Source organism: Phalangium opilio, unplaced genomic scaffold, assembly GCF_054372755.1.
Source record: "Phalangium opilio isolate 3A_F unplaced genomic scaffold, DU_Popi_V2 ptg000011l_1, whole genome shotgun sequence".
NCBI classification, from domain to species: Eukaryota; Metazoa; Arthropoda; class Arachnida; order Opiliones; family Phalangiidae; genus Phalangium; species Phalangium opilio.
The window spans coordinates 3,194,265-3,207,751 of NW_028324147.1; the positions used below are offsets into that span (position 1 = coordinate 3,194,265).

Below are 13,487 nucleotides of genomic sequence, written 5' to 3' on the forward strand. Positions count from 1 at the left end.
TTTTTTTAGGAATAGTTGTTGGAAGCGACCATAAAAGTGTCTTAGTATGGATATTTTAGGCACTACCATCTTCCTCAGAGTTCAATTAGACCCCTTTGTTACTGCATAAGTTTATAAGATATGTTCCATAAGTATAACACTACCTATACAAGTTCATAATGCTAGAGACTAAAGGCTCGTTTTCATAGAAGCTAGAAAATTCGAAAACGCTCACGCTTCGCGAGTTTGAATACGCGAGGGAACGTATTTTTTTCGAACGTTTTCGCTTTCGCTCGAAATTTTCACGCAACTCGCGCCTATGAAAACGAGCCCTTACAGCTCGAGCTAGTACGAGGGAGAACGACAAGCGAGAATTGAAGTCCCACACTCGGTAGTTAATTTTGCCTGCATTACTAAGCCTTTGACAGCGCCTCACCAGGCGTCGCTTTACCTCGAATCTATGACCTACCTTACTCACTTCATGACAAGCTCCAGTTTGCAACCAGAGATTAACAAACTTATGGAAGGAACATATCTTATGAACTTATGGTTACTGGCAACATAACCTTTTGCATCTCGAGCAAGGATTCAACTGGAATTATCTCCATTTTTAAAAGGCACTTAAATTGAGTGGAAACTTAGATAAAAGGGTAAATGTTGGCTGGGAGCGAAGCTATTTCACGCTCTCTTTTGCTGCTTAAAGGTAGACAGAAGATCATTAATTTCGTTAGGGAAGGGTGTTAATTTATAGGCTAGCGATGGGGCAGAATAATATCCCAAGGTATATTTATCAAAGGGGGCACTCTAGCACCCTATCAAACCACCACGAGCGCAGGAACGTGGAGTTGGCTTGCGCACCACCACGGCCATAATATAAATGATGCCAATTTCGTGCACTTTTCTTTGCCCAGGAGATAAAACATTCTTGGATAGAAAGAAAAATCTCTTTAAAATCCTAAACAAGTTATTGGGGTGAAAGTGTTCATTTTGAAGTAACTCTTCTACTATGCCCTTTTCTTTTTTGAAGCGAGCTATGAGGCGCCAATTATGGCATGGCATGGCGTGGCCAAGGGTCTTTGATATGTTTAAAGCTTTCTAACACGCTCGTGCAAATGAACAGCGACCCCGGAGTTGTAGGCAGTTTCTCCATGTTGAAGCCAATCCACCATTTCGGTAGTGATCTTTGCCTGTCATGCCTTACTTGCACCTCTGCTTGCTCCGCAAATAGCTTTGGTGCAATATGCCATGAAATCTTCCATTGGTACATGGTAAATACGATCTTCATTGTGCAGAAAATTGATTTATCGCGTTTGGCATCCCGGTAGCTTTGTAAGTGTTGAATCTTACGTTTGAACACTTGAGATTGTAGACCAGTTACTCCGGAATTTTCGTGTTTTAACAAATTAACTTTGTGGTTTGGGCTTTTAAAAAAAATCTCAAGTGTAGGGTTGGGAATAGCTTGAACACTATCCATTTAAAAATATAAGTAAGGATGATCGATCATCTCAGTTATTATAAAATGAGAAGGAGTTGAAAATGGGTCCTCCACCGCTTTGGACCACCTCTGAAGGCTCCGACGGGGCGCCTTTTACCACCCTTTCCTTAATTTTAAGTCTATCTCGTTCTTGTTTTTACTTGCATGGCTATCCAAGCGGAAATGATAGCAATGCATGTAGAAAGAATTAATCACTTGATCATCACCACGTGTCCAATGTGTCTACATTGTTTCATTTTTAACTCCCTCAGTATTAACCTTGCTCCGTTGCACACTTGACCTCTGCACAAAGAGGCACAAAATTATTTGTTTCTTTCCCCACTTGTAGTGTAATAAGTTATCGGACAAGATTTAATTGAAATTAGACATGAAGAGGTCTAATTTCAAAAAATATCGAGTAAATGTCCAATAACTACCCTAGATTTAATTCTGAAAGGTTAATCTGTGCTTATTTCCATTCCCGACTCTGCACTCGAGGCTCGTTGTGTCGTCTGCTCATCCACCCGCAGTTTACAAAATTTGTTTGTGCCGTGTTTGCCTTCGCGTTAGTTAATAGTTAAGTTATTGATTTAAATTATAATTAAAAAGGTGAGAAATTGTTTTGCTTAAACCATATTAACTATTAATTATCCATTTCTAATTATTGAAACGAAAAGGGGGTAATTTTATAAGCATTAATCTTAATTTCGGTGATTAATTTTGGGCCTTGGTCAAATTAGGTGCCAGCATTTGTTTTTTTTTTTTCCATACGGTTGTAAAGTATCATAATCATGAAACGGGTTATTTTAAGTTGAACTTTACTGTCATGTGTTTGGCTCTAGACATAATCACGCACGATATAGCAACTTTGTGGAATGTTAAAAATTATAATTACAATCATTATCGTTTCTAGTTCATTATATTTTGAAGATGAGAAAAGATAATAATATTGTATCCTCATTAAGTAAACGAAAATATTGTAAGCTAGAAAGTTATAATTAATTTGGAATTAGAGGGAACAACACAACACTACGGTGTCTTTTTGGGGGAACGACAATTATCCCCCCCCAAAGCCTCGCTGCTGCTTCACTTTAAAACATCCGTCATAGGAATGTGTCAAAATCTTTAACAGGAAAGTCGTTGCTTAAAAGAACATGACTAAAATTAAAAACCCGGTTTGGTTAAAAAAAAAAAAAAATAAATAAAATGTAAAGCCAAAAAAATTATCATTAATTTTTAGGGCCCCCTAATTTTAAAATTGAGAAGCTTAGGTGAGCTGAGCTATCTCCCATCCATCGATGCTATAAACTAATAAACGAAGATTTAGCAAATGGATTTGCTTCAATAACTTCGTCAATTGTTCATTAATCTCTTAAAATGTAGTCCGTCCCCTTACTGCCTTTGACTGATAGATTCTAGCTCTATTTCTCATTAACGTGGCCACCTTGAATTGGCACGAGCAATATTTAAACGACTTATGAAAGGAATAAGTTGTCCCTGATGCCACAGACACGAAGCTTTATAGCCCTAATCCTTTATTAAAAACAAAGAAAGATATCACAAAGATTATCTTACTCTTATCGTGTCTTTGTTTGTGTACAATGGTATTAAACTGACAGACATAGTTCAGGATAACATTAACCTCCTATGCACTATGCAGTACCTTAAATATGAAATGAACAAGTTGTCCCTAATCTAAAGACAAGCTTATATAGATATAATCCCCTAACCCTAATCAAAAAACGAAATAACCAAGATTATCTTATAGAGGTATCTCAGTTGTGACGTCAGTGCCCAGGCGAAACGTCACGGGATTATCTTTAGAATTGTCAGTAGGCGGCCATGTTTGGTATCGCTTTAGTTCTATGGGCAAATAGCATAACACTAAGGCTCTATTGCATCTTGTTTGCATAGAAATTAGAATGTTACTAATTAGTAATTTATTATGACTGACAGACAAACTTCGGGTTAACATTAACCTCCTCCCAATTCATTACCTAAATGTTTTTGAAACTTCAAGATCACAGACGAAAATATTAATTTTTTTCTCTCGCTAACAACACGTTTTCCGTGTGTGAACTTAACTCTGGAGGTCTTTTACAACGAGACCGAAACCATTGCATTTTGGTATAGACATCAGTACCTGGATCTCTCTTTCTCTTCTCGTTTTACGTACTTAAGTACTAGCGCACCTTTTACAGTTGGCGTGTGAGTGTGTACGTTGGAGCTAAGACACCAACCACACCCAAAACGACAATTAATTTTAGTTTTTTAATAATCCAGCTTGTCGGCGGTAAAAATTATAATATGACCTTGTCCAAAAGCCAGCCAAGAATTCTAAATCTTATTTTTACTATTTTTTTATTTTAAAATATTTTTCACAAACCCGGAGTTTGAAAACTCGTTAAATTTTAACTATGCATTAAATTACACCCTTAGAAATATATTTATTTCTTATGTAAATAACCTGATATTCTATTAAAATTAAACTCCTTTTGAGCTTGCAAAACGCTTACACGTGATTGCTATGTTGTTTACAACCTTTAAATGGACGAAAATCCCCTGTTTTTCATAGAGAAAACTAACCATACTAAGATTGAAAACTTAACTAGATATTTTAATAATTAATCAGGGTCATATTTCAAACGCCTTAACGATAATTAGTGTAATTTAAATTGAAATTAATCTGTTTAGACATATTTGAATTTATCTCGTTTCAGATATGTTTCGTCAACGTATTTTGAATGATGACAAGTAAATAACAACAACAAATATGTAAGTTTTTAAACAAAAAAAACTTTTTGTAAATTTTATTTTTCTTTTTTATCGCGTATGTTTTTTACAACAAAAACTGATTGGGTTTTTTTTTGGGGTTTTTTTATTACAAATTTCCATCTTTCTATTTTGGTTCAGAGGCTCGTGATTTTTCTTTTAAGCTAAAGAAGTTTTAAGGGAAGGGAAATGGGATAATTTTAGGATTTTTGGCGGAAGTCTGAAGGGAAACATTTGAGGAAAAACTACAAGACGCTAATAAAACTAGAGCAAAAGGTCCCACACCCGAGATTAAAAAATTAAAGCCCACATAATTTATTTAGCAAAATTAAGCTTGCGATATGATAAAGATTTATTTATATAAATTTACACATTGTATAAATTTTCTAAGACCCCAAAAAAGATACTTTAAACCTAACCATAGCTGAGTCGCTGCACCCAATAAGCTATAAGCTAATATACTAAAGCTAATGCGCTAAAAATCCCTTTATTTTTAATTCATAAAGCTAAGGCTACCTTACAGTAAAATTTAATTTTAATTTTAGACTTAACAATCCCCATAACGTGCAAATTTTTTTAAGCAAAAATACGAGTATTTTATTTGGCACTTTAAATTATTTTATATTTTTTTAAAAAAACACCTAACTAACTAAACTATAGCTAAAAAGCAGCCCAGACGCTGGCTTAAAAAGCTAAATTAAAACTAAAACTAAGCTAAAATACCCATAACGGCATAAAGAGTTGGGAAAGGGGGGGGGAGAAGAAGTTTAGGGGGAAATTGGGATTATATTTATATATGGCGTGATGCTATTTAGGAACTGTGAACTAACACCTTTAAAAGAATAACCTATTTTTGGTAACCCCGTCCAGGTGGTAATACCAAATTTAAAAGCTAAATTAACCTCTATTTTGAAAGCAACGTGGTATAATGTTTTCCCTTTTTTTCTACCCAATATCTTTGAAATACTTAAAAGCTGGCTGGCAGGCTATAGCGATAACCCTTTAGGCGCGTAACTATGAAAGAAAAATTTTAAGCTCATCTAATTGCGTAATAATGTACACCTGTTTCGACTCCCTAAGAAGGACCCAATGAACTCTAACTATAGCTTAAGAAATAGAACTTGTTTTATCCGAAAAACCCTTAAGAGAAAAGTATTTAGTAAAACCGAATAGTTTTTGTTGAAGGAATTAAGCTAAGGTGTATTTAAAAATTAGCATTTAATTTTAATTACACCTTTTAGTTTTGTTTTTTAAAGCGGGGATGGGATTGTTTTTGTTTGTTTTTTAGGGTTGGGGAGAGGGAAAGGGAGAGGGAGAGGTATTTACAAAGTTCGATTGTTTTTTGTTTGTTTACGGATTTGAATGGAGGGGGGGAGTCAGGGAAGGGGGGTATGGCGTTGCGGCAGCATTTTACGCGCGGAATAACTTAATTAGGTAATGGGACTTATATTTAATTAATTAAGGTAATTATTTTAAAAGTCCAGTTGGCGATATTAATTTTGGGTAACTTTAAAGTTTTAAAGTTTCAAAAGTCCTGGTGGGTTTGTTTTTAATTTAAATCGATTTATAATTATTTTAAAATCTAATTTAGTTAATTTTTTTGGGTGGGATTTTAACTGTTTAACCGAGGTGGTTGGATTGTGGGTTTGGGTTGTATGGGACAGCGGACCATCTGTTGGGATCCCAGTGTCCTTGGGTGTTGAATTGTGGGTTGTAGGTGCCATCAGATGGGGCGATGATGTTTTGGTTGTTGCTTGGACGGTATTGTTGTTGGGGTTGGTATTGTTGTTGAGGGGCTTGGTATTGAGGAGCTGGTTGATATTGTTGTTGGGGGGCTTGGTATTGTGGAGCGGGTTGGTATTGTTGTTGGGGAGCTTGGTATTGAGGAGCGGGTTGGTATTGTTGTTGGGGAGCTTGGTATTGTGGAGCGGGTTGGTATTGTTGAGGAGCGGGCTGATAAGATTGTTGACGTTGAGCTGGGGCGGCTTGAACTGGTCCACTAGCGTCGGCGGAGTTTGGGACACCATCTCCGGAAGCGCTGAATCCGTGCTTGCCAGCGGTGTACTTGACGACACGTCTGACGCCGTTGGCATCAACGTATCCGTAAGATCCGGTAACGGAACCGTCTGGGTTACGGGTTTCGTGACGGAAAGCACCATCACCAGCTTCGTATCCGTATTTGTAATCTCCTTCCAATTTGGGTCCCAAACTGGCGTAGTGAACGTTAGCGAGGACTAAAGGTTTCTTGGGTCCTTGTTGACCTTGGTAGGATTGTTGTTGTTGTGGGGCGTATTGTTGTTGTTGGTTGTATTGCGCCAAGGCAACGGTGGCCAAAGCCAAACAGCAAATCTAGTTTTTAAAAAATAATGAACTAATTAGTTTCGTGGTCGTAAAAGGGGGTGAGGTCAGTTGAACCGTCATAGCTAAAGGGTCTTTGATTTAGATAAAGTAAAGGGGGCTAGGGTTACAAATTAGTCGCGTGACTCAGTTAAGGAATGCGTCTATTTCTAGAACCATTTATGAAACGGTCAAGCTATAGTATTGTAGTTAAGGTCATACTTGATAAACGTGTCTTAACACTTGGTGGGTTAAATGTCTCATAGACAATAGATATAATTTAAAAAAAACGCGTATTTAACCTTGAAACTAACTTGAAATTACTTTGGGAACTTGCCACGTATATAATGGACAATTACTCTCAAAGGGTTCAAGTAACAAAAGGAATCTCCACTTACCAATCGAAACATGATCCCTAAAAATTTGTCAAGCTTGCTTGCGTGATCTGGAGTAGTTATTCCAAGTGAAGTGTCACACTTTTAGTTGTTCAGAGGAGCCGATGGTATTATCTCCTTGTTACCAGACTTATTCAGCTTCTGACTCTAGACGCCAGACACCACCTCCTTATATAGCCAGCTGTATAAGATGCTGCTTGGTTACCATTAAGAAAAAACACCGTTAGAACTTAACTGTAAACGATATTAGAACCAATTTCTCCTTCAAAAATTCAACCCCCCCTTTTTACTTCTTGATTTAATTTTCTTACACTCCTCCCTCCCTCTCCCCACCTTAGTGGTATTAGTTTTACATATAGGCATAGTCGTCGAGTTTTTACTTCTTAAGATAACCGTCCGTAACTGTCTCTGGAAATTTTTCCATCCCACCCCAAAGAAATTATCCTTATGGTCCTGATATTATTTAAAACGATTGACTGGTAGAGGTCCTCGTCGGAAGGTCCTTTCTTTCTTTTTTTTTATTTTAATACCTTTTAGGGAGGGGATTATATGAAATTGTATTGTATTTTTATTGGACGATACCTTTGCTATGTCCATTTATTTTTCAATATCAATTTTTAAACTATTTCTCTTAGCTTTGCCCCCCTTCGGTTTTGGGAAATTTGCAAACGCACGCCTTTAAATTGCGTGTTATTTTAAAGGATTTTTTCTTTATCTCTCTCGTCTTGAACAGTTAAGGGCGGATCCCCTTAGAATTTCGGGGGTTTGGGTTAGGTTTGGGGGGGATAACGGTGCTGGCTGTTTAAATCTAACGGGGAAAAATTGTGTCTGAAAAAAAGTGAAAACTGGTCTGGCTTCGAGCTACTTGGAATGAGAGAAAGAAAATCAGGTCAAGTTTACGGGAATACTTATTAGTAGGGTGTCGACCATATACTTTTACCGATTTATATGTTTTTTATGTGGAAGGATGTTAGTTGAAGTAAATTTAGTATTTGTGCTTCTTTATCGGCATCTGTTAGTTTCCTTGGTGAGGTTGTAGGTAGGGTGGTGTAGAGGTTATCGCGTTTCGCCTCGTAGTAAGAGAGTCCAGGGTTCGATTCCGGACTGTGGTGTGTGAAAAATCTGGGAACAAACCCTCCTCCACGGAGCCTTGGAAAGCCTGTATAAGTCAGGGATTTAAAGTTCTGTTCTAAAACGTTAGGGATTTCGTTTGGTATATCAAACCATGCTTCAAACGATGCTAAATATGGGCAGGGGCTCTGGTAAACATCTTAAAATGGTCAGGGATATTTGCAAAATTTCGTCAGGGATAAGCTGGGAAAGTCGGGGATTTTCAATATAAAGAATTTCGTCAGAACCCTGTTTTAGAGGGTTTGGGAAAACCTGGAGAAGTCAGGGAATTTGAAATAAAAAATTTACATGGCAACCCCTGTCAAACTCTTCTACTGAATACGTTCCTCCAAAACTGAAATTATCACTCAAAATTGTCTTAGTATGCTTATCACTTCATATCTTGAATTTCTGTTATTACAAGCAATATTGGCTTTCCATTACAGTAGATATTTTTTTCCTATCTCCGGGAACTTTTTTTTTCAAATTGTTTTTCTTCTCCCAAGGAATCTTGGGAAGGGAATCGAACCACCGTTTTTTATTAAAAGATAAAAAAGATTTTAACAAGTCGGGAAAACCAAAATATTACCTCTCCGTGTCGAGAAGATTATATAACCTTAAGTATCCAATGAAAACGTCGACCTTTTGCCCTCATCCTTTCCCGCGCTTTGCGCTCCCGCATTTCATCCTTACTCTCAACATTATCTTCCTCCATTTTACATATAAAAATCAAATACTCACAAAAAGAAGTGGCAAAAACCTGCTGGCTCTTTACAACCACTTAATTTGACTTAATATCCAATTTCCAACAACAATAATATACCGGTAGTTTAATTGACAACCTACTAGCATCGAAATTCTCATAAGGAATGGCTCCCGCGGATAAAAAACGGCAATTTTCAACTAGGTGGGCGTTATCTCATAAGATTTGAAAAATATCATTTGTCTTTTTTACCAATGCCTAACCGTTTGGATTTTTTAAAGCAGTCTTAGCACCAAAAAATATTTTTGAATGAGGATAAAAAAGGTCTGTCCTCTCGTAATTTTTTAAGCTTTTATCATGATTACTCTATACAACAGTAACAAGGAGTATAAACCCATTAGTGGAAGCAGTATTTTTTTCCCAAAACAATCTCGCTTATGTTTATGCAATGAATGAAATATATCACAATGCACGGGCCTTGATAGATATAGGAGGCAATGAAGGAAATATATCGCATGCACGGCCTTGGTAGATATAGGAGGCAATGATAATCTCTCTCTTTGCACGAGAGGTTTATCTTTAATATTTAAATAAATATTATTATTTTTAATTATTTTAATCTTCAATAATTAACATTAATAATAGTTAAATCGTTTAAAATAAAGTTATACTTATTATCTTCTCAAACTTTGCTAATATTGACGTTTAAAGTGAAGGGTACCCCTCTTCCCGCTTTCTTCAAATTTTGGGGTATATATACGATTCGTTTCCATTATAATAGTAAGGAAAAACCGCAAATGCGAAAACCTTTGGTAGCGATCCTACCTTAGGGAGGCTAGACGTTTCTCGTAACCCTAGCTGATCGCCGCGTATATCCTAAAACCAAACTATGATAATGGAGTAGAAGCCAATGATACAGATTGGTGTCTATGTGGAATAGACGGAAGACCAGTGGATGGTGGTGTTAGAAGGCAGTGTAAGTGCAGACGGGTGTCAATGTGGGATTGACAAAGAACAGAAGATGGTGGTGATTAGAAGCCAGTATGTACAGACTGGTGTCCACGTGGAATGGACGAAGACCAGAAGATGGTGGTGATTAGCAGCCAGTAAGAACAGACTAGTGTCCGTGTGGTATGGACAAAGACCAGAAGATTTTTGGTGTGAGAACTCAAGTAGAGGAGCCATTTCCGTGACTGTGAAAGCAGTTCGGAAATGGCGAACACGTTTGCTCCGATACGCAAACTGCGAACGCGGTCACGTGGGTGTAACAACGGACAGACAGACAGACACACACACAGACACACAGACAGACACGGCCGTTACAGAACCTCTCCTGGACTACGTCACACGGAGAGGTAAAAAGTTTTGAACATAGAAAGTTGGGCGGGACATATCGGATCATGCTGCATTATCACGTTTTCTAGGAGGATGGTGTATGCCTTCACGTGAAAGATCTAATTATTATTAAGGGGGTTCGTTTCAATTTGAGTATGCAACGCGCCCTAAGCTAGCATCCTTGTTTTTTTTTTTTAAGTTAAGGGATGGGTTAAAAACGACCTTGACTTGAGATTTTTTAACTGTAAATTTAATATGAGATGCTGTGGAGTAATTTCAGATCGATCTAATATTTAATCTTAATTTTCTTCAGTAAAATTAATCGATTTAAAGGCATTATTAGAGCACCTGGGAAATTTTTAATTGTTTCTGGTTAATGTTTGGGTATCGTGTCTGGGAAATTTTTTTCTCCGAAATTCGGAACCAATTTTTTTAATATCTTAAATATTTTTGGGTTATTAAAAATTAATTTAAAGGTAATTAATTTTTAATTGTTTCTGGTTAATTTTTGGTTATGGTCTGAAAATAAATCTTACTCTAATTATTCTACGAAATTGAGGCTCTTATAAATATTTTTGGGCTAAAAATAATTAATTTCAAGGCAATTAAAGAGGCCCGGGAATTTTTAATTGATTCTGGTTAATTCTTTAGTTAATTTAAATTATAGAATTTCAATCTGTTTTGGGAAATATTTCTTCGAAATTCAGGAGCAATTATTGCGTCATAAATTTCGTCGTGTTACAATTCTGCAATAATAACTGTATTTATTTTCTATTATGACTTTATTGCTTGAACATTACATTACACGGGGCCCCATTTTACAAAATATAACCATACAAAACGAATAATAAAAAATTACACGCGCAACTACAACAAAAAAAAATAAACTAAATTAACCTAAACGTTTAAGTTTAAACTAATCTTTTCAACCGTAAAGATTCGGCCCATATAACTTAAAAGTTTTCCCAAATAATAATAATAACATACAGTTTTATTATAAAAACGTTTTTTGAAAGAAAATTGTTATATTATTATTAGAGCTCCGCCTATGTTCGAATGAATTTATTTAATCGTGACTTTGTGGGTTTCTAAATAATAATTTAAGGACAGTTTCAGTGTAAAACGTTTTGTAGGTATTCATCTCCCAGGCAAAAGATGGGAAGAATTTTCACTTTTTTTGGAATCTTAAACTATTAATTATCTTTAAAAAATGCCTTAGTAATTAAAAATAATAATTAGGCCTACGCTTGGTATTATTATTGTGGGATGATACATGCATTTTGAAGAGCATTAGATGTTCAGGAAAAAACACCAAGGGGATACTCACTTCATTCGCATAAATATATATTTAGCTATACACTTAAACCTTCAAAATAAGACTGTTGAATTCGGTAATTATTTCATATATAAAATTTTCGAAAAATTCCAAATATTTTAACGATTTTTAGTACGAATTCTTCAATCCACCTAATTCCCTATCACCGGAAGTTAGGCTTATCTCGGGATTCGTGGAGGCGGGGGGAGTAACGGGAAGAAATTCGTATGTTGTCTGCTACAAAGGCCAAAAATATGTACTGTAGCAGACGACAGACAAGTTTCTTCCCTTTATTCCCCTCCACGAACCCAGAGATAAGCCTAACTTCCGGTGATAGGGAATAAGGTGGATTTTGAGACTTACGAATTTATCTTTATTTAAATGGATACTTATTTACAATTTAATCCGTCTATTTAGTAACGTTCCCCTCGGACAAACCTGTCAAATATGACAAATAATATTCTAAAACAGACAAAGGCAAAAAAAATGAAGTCGCAATTTTGTTACTAAGGCGGTTTTCTGTCTTTCAAAAAATCCCTTCCATCTCGAATAAGTCATCCCTAATTTTCTATATAGTTAATGATGGTCCATGTATTCGGTAATCATTGTAAATTAGACCAATTTCCGACTGAACTGTGTATTAATAGCAAGACCACCGATGAAGGTAAAGTCATAAAAAAAAAGAAAAAAAAAAACCCCCCAAATTTGTCGGATAGATTAAGAAAGTGTAGCAAGGACGTGATATGTTGAAAAAAAAGAGGAAATAATATCCAAAAGCGATTTTTAATTTCCAGGGAGGGAAAGTCATCAAATGGATATTAGGCTTAAATAATATTTAAAGTAAATTCGCGTGAACAGATTAAGCTATACAGTATATCGCGTGTTAGTTGTCAGCGTGAATAAAGCTAGGCGTAATCTCTGTCTCGTGCAGTGTGACTTATCACACCTAGCTTTGTCCCCACTGACATTTCAACTTTGTTCTGAAAGTTGTCAGCGTGTATAACGCTAGGCTTAATCTCTATCTCGTGCAGCGTGATAAGACGAAGCCTAGCTTTGTCCCCACTGACATTTCAACTTTGTTCCGAGTGTAGGTAGGCCTACTTCTTTTTAAGTAATTTTGTTTTCGGGAATTGTTTTTAGATTAAAATGCAATTTGAACGCGAAAATGTTAATTTATATTTGAAACAATTACTTCAGAGCCTCTGCGACAAAAACGTCTCGCCTTAGTTTCGCCACTGGCATTTTATGGGGTGACCTTTGACCCGAGATATAGTCTGCTAAGTTAGGAACTGTCTCGTGATGTCACATTCTCCCTATCTCTTAATTACCTCGGTTTTGTCAACCATATTGGTAGTCTTCAGCTCAGAGCAAACAATAGAGCTATCTCAGCCGCCTTAGTGTGACGTCACCCGTGCTATTTGCCCGTAGAACCATGCAAGGCGGTACCAAACATGGCCGCCTACTTCCTAAGCTAAGCCCGTGACGTTTTACCTAGGCACTGACGTCACAACTGAGATAGATCTATTTAGACTATACCAATATTGACGTCACGTCCCAGTAGCTCCTCCCCTTTCAGTACCAATCTATAGTTTTCGAAATCAGACCGTTTAATTGTTTTTAATTTAACGATATTTTAATATTTTCTATATTGTATATAAAAGTCTAAAGCAGCGTATCTAATCATCATCCAGTCTTTTAATGATTAAATTAATGATTTAATTAAATCTTACTCTACCATTTTAATCTAATTTAATTCTATACGTTTAAATGTGAAATTAGGTATAATCTTAAATTTTCTACGGTTGTTACGTGAGCTCCTATAGTAAATAAAAATTAAAATTATATATATATAATATTATAATTTTAATTTTAATTAACTTAAATCGCAAATTAAATTTCGAAGTGTATAATTTACGAAAAGAAAAAAAAACAGAACGTTGTGCAAATAAATATAAATAACTTCATTTATAAAATGAATGTAAGAAAATCCATTAGGGACATAATTTTGAAGACACCGTGCAACGTGAAACAATTTAGTGGTGGTGGTAATAACCCCCTTATTTGAAC

General features: G+C 36.0%; 2 protein-coding genes across 5 annotated transcripts in view; one reads left to right on the plus strand and one right to left on the minus strand.

Moving 5' to 3' along the window:
• Nucleotides 1-13,487, plus strand: part of LOC149709874 (uncharacterized) — a 65,235-nt gene that overhangs the window by 11,795 nt on the left and 39,953 nt on the right. For 2 of the 4 annotated variants that reach the window (XM_089858105.1, XM_089858109.1), the window contains exon 2: nucleotides 4,174-4,228. The exons of 1 other annotated variant lie outside the window; for it this stretch is intronic. The gene's annotated coding sequence lies outside the window, so the exon portion shown is untranslated. Of the gene's footprint in view, nucleotides 1-1,994; nucleotides 2,063-4,173; nucleotides 4,229-13,487 lie in introns of those variants that run through there. One more of the 4 variants, XM_089858106.1, reaches the window with a different exon arrangement.
• On the minus strand, nucleotides 4,230-7,451 carry LOC149709876 (uncharacterized). Its single transcript, XM_089858104.1, has 2 exons — nucleotides 6,961-7,451; nucleotides 4,230-6,574 (listed from the first exon to the last, which is right to left on the minus strand). The coding sequence occupies exons 1-2, from the start codon at nucleotides 6,970-6,972 to the stop codon at nucleotides 5,846-5,848; spliced, it is 741 nt and encodes a 246-aa protein (XP_089714230.1). The 5' UTR covers nucleotides 6,973-7,451; the 3' UTR covers nucleotides 4,230-5,845.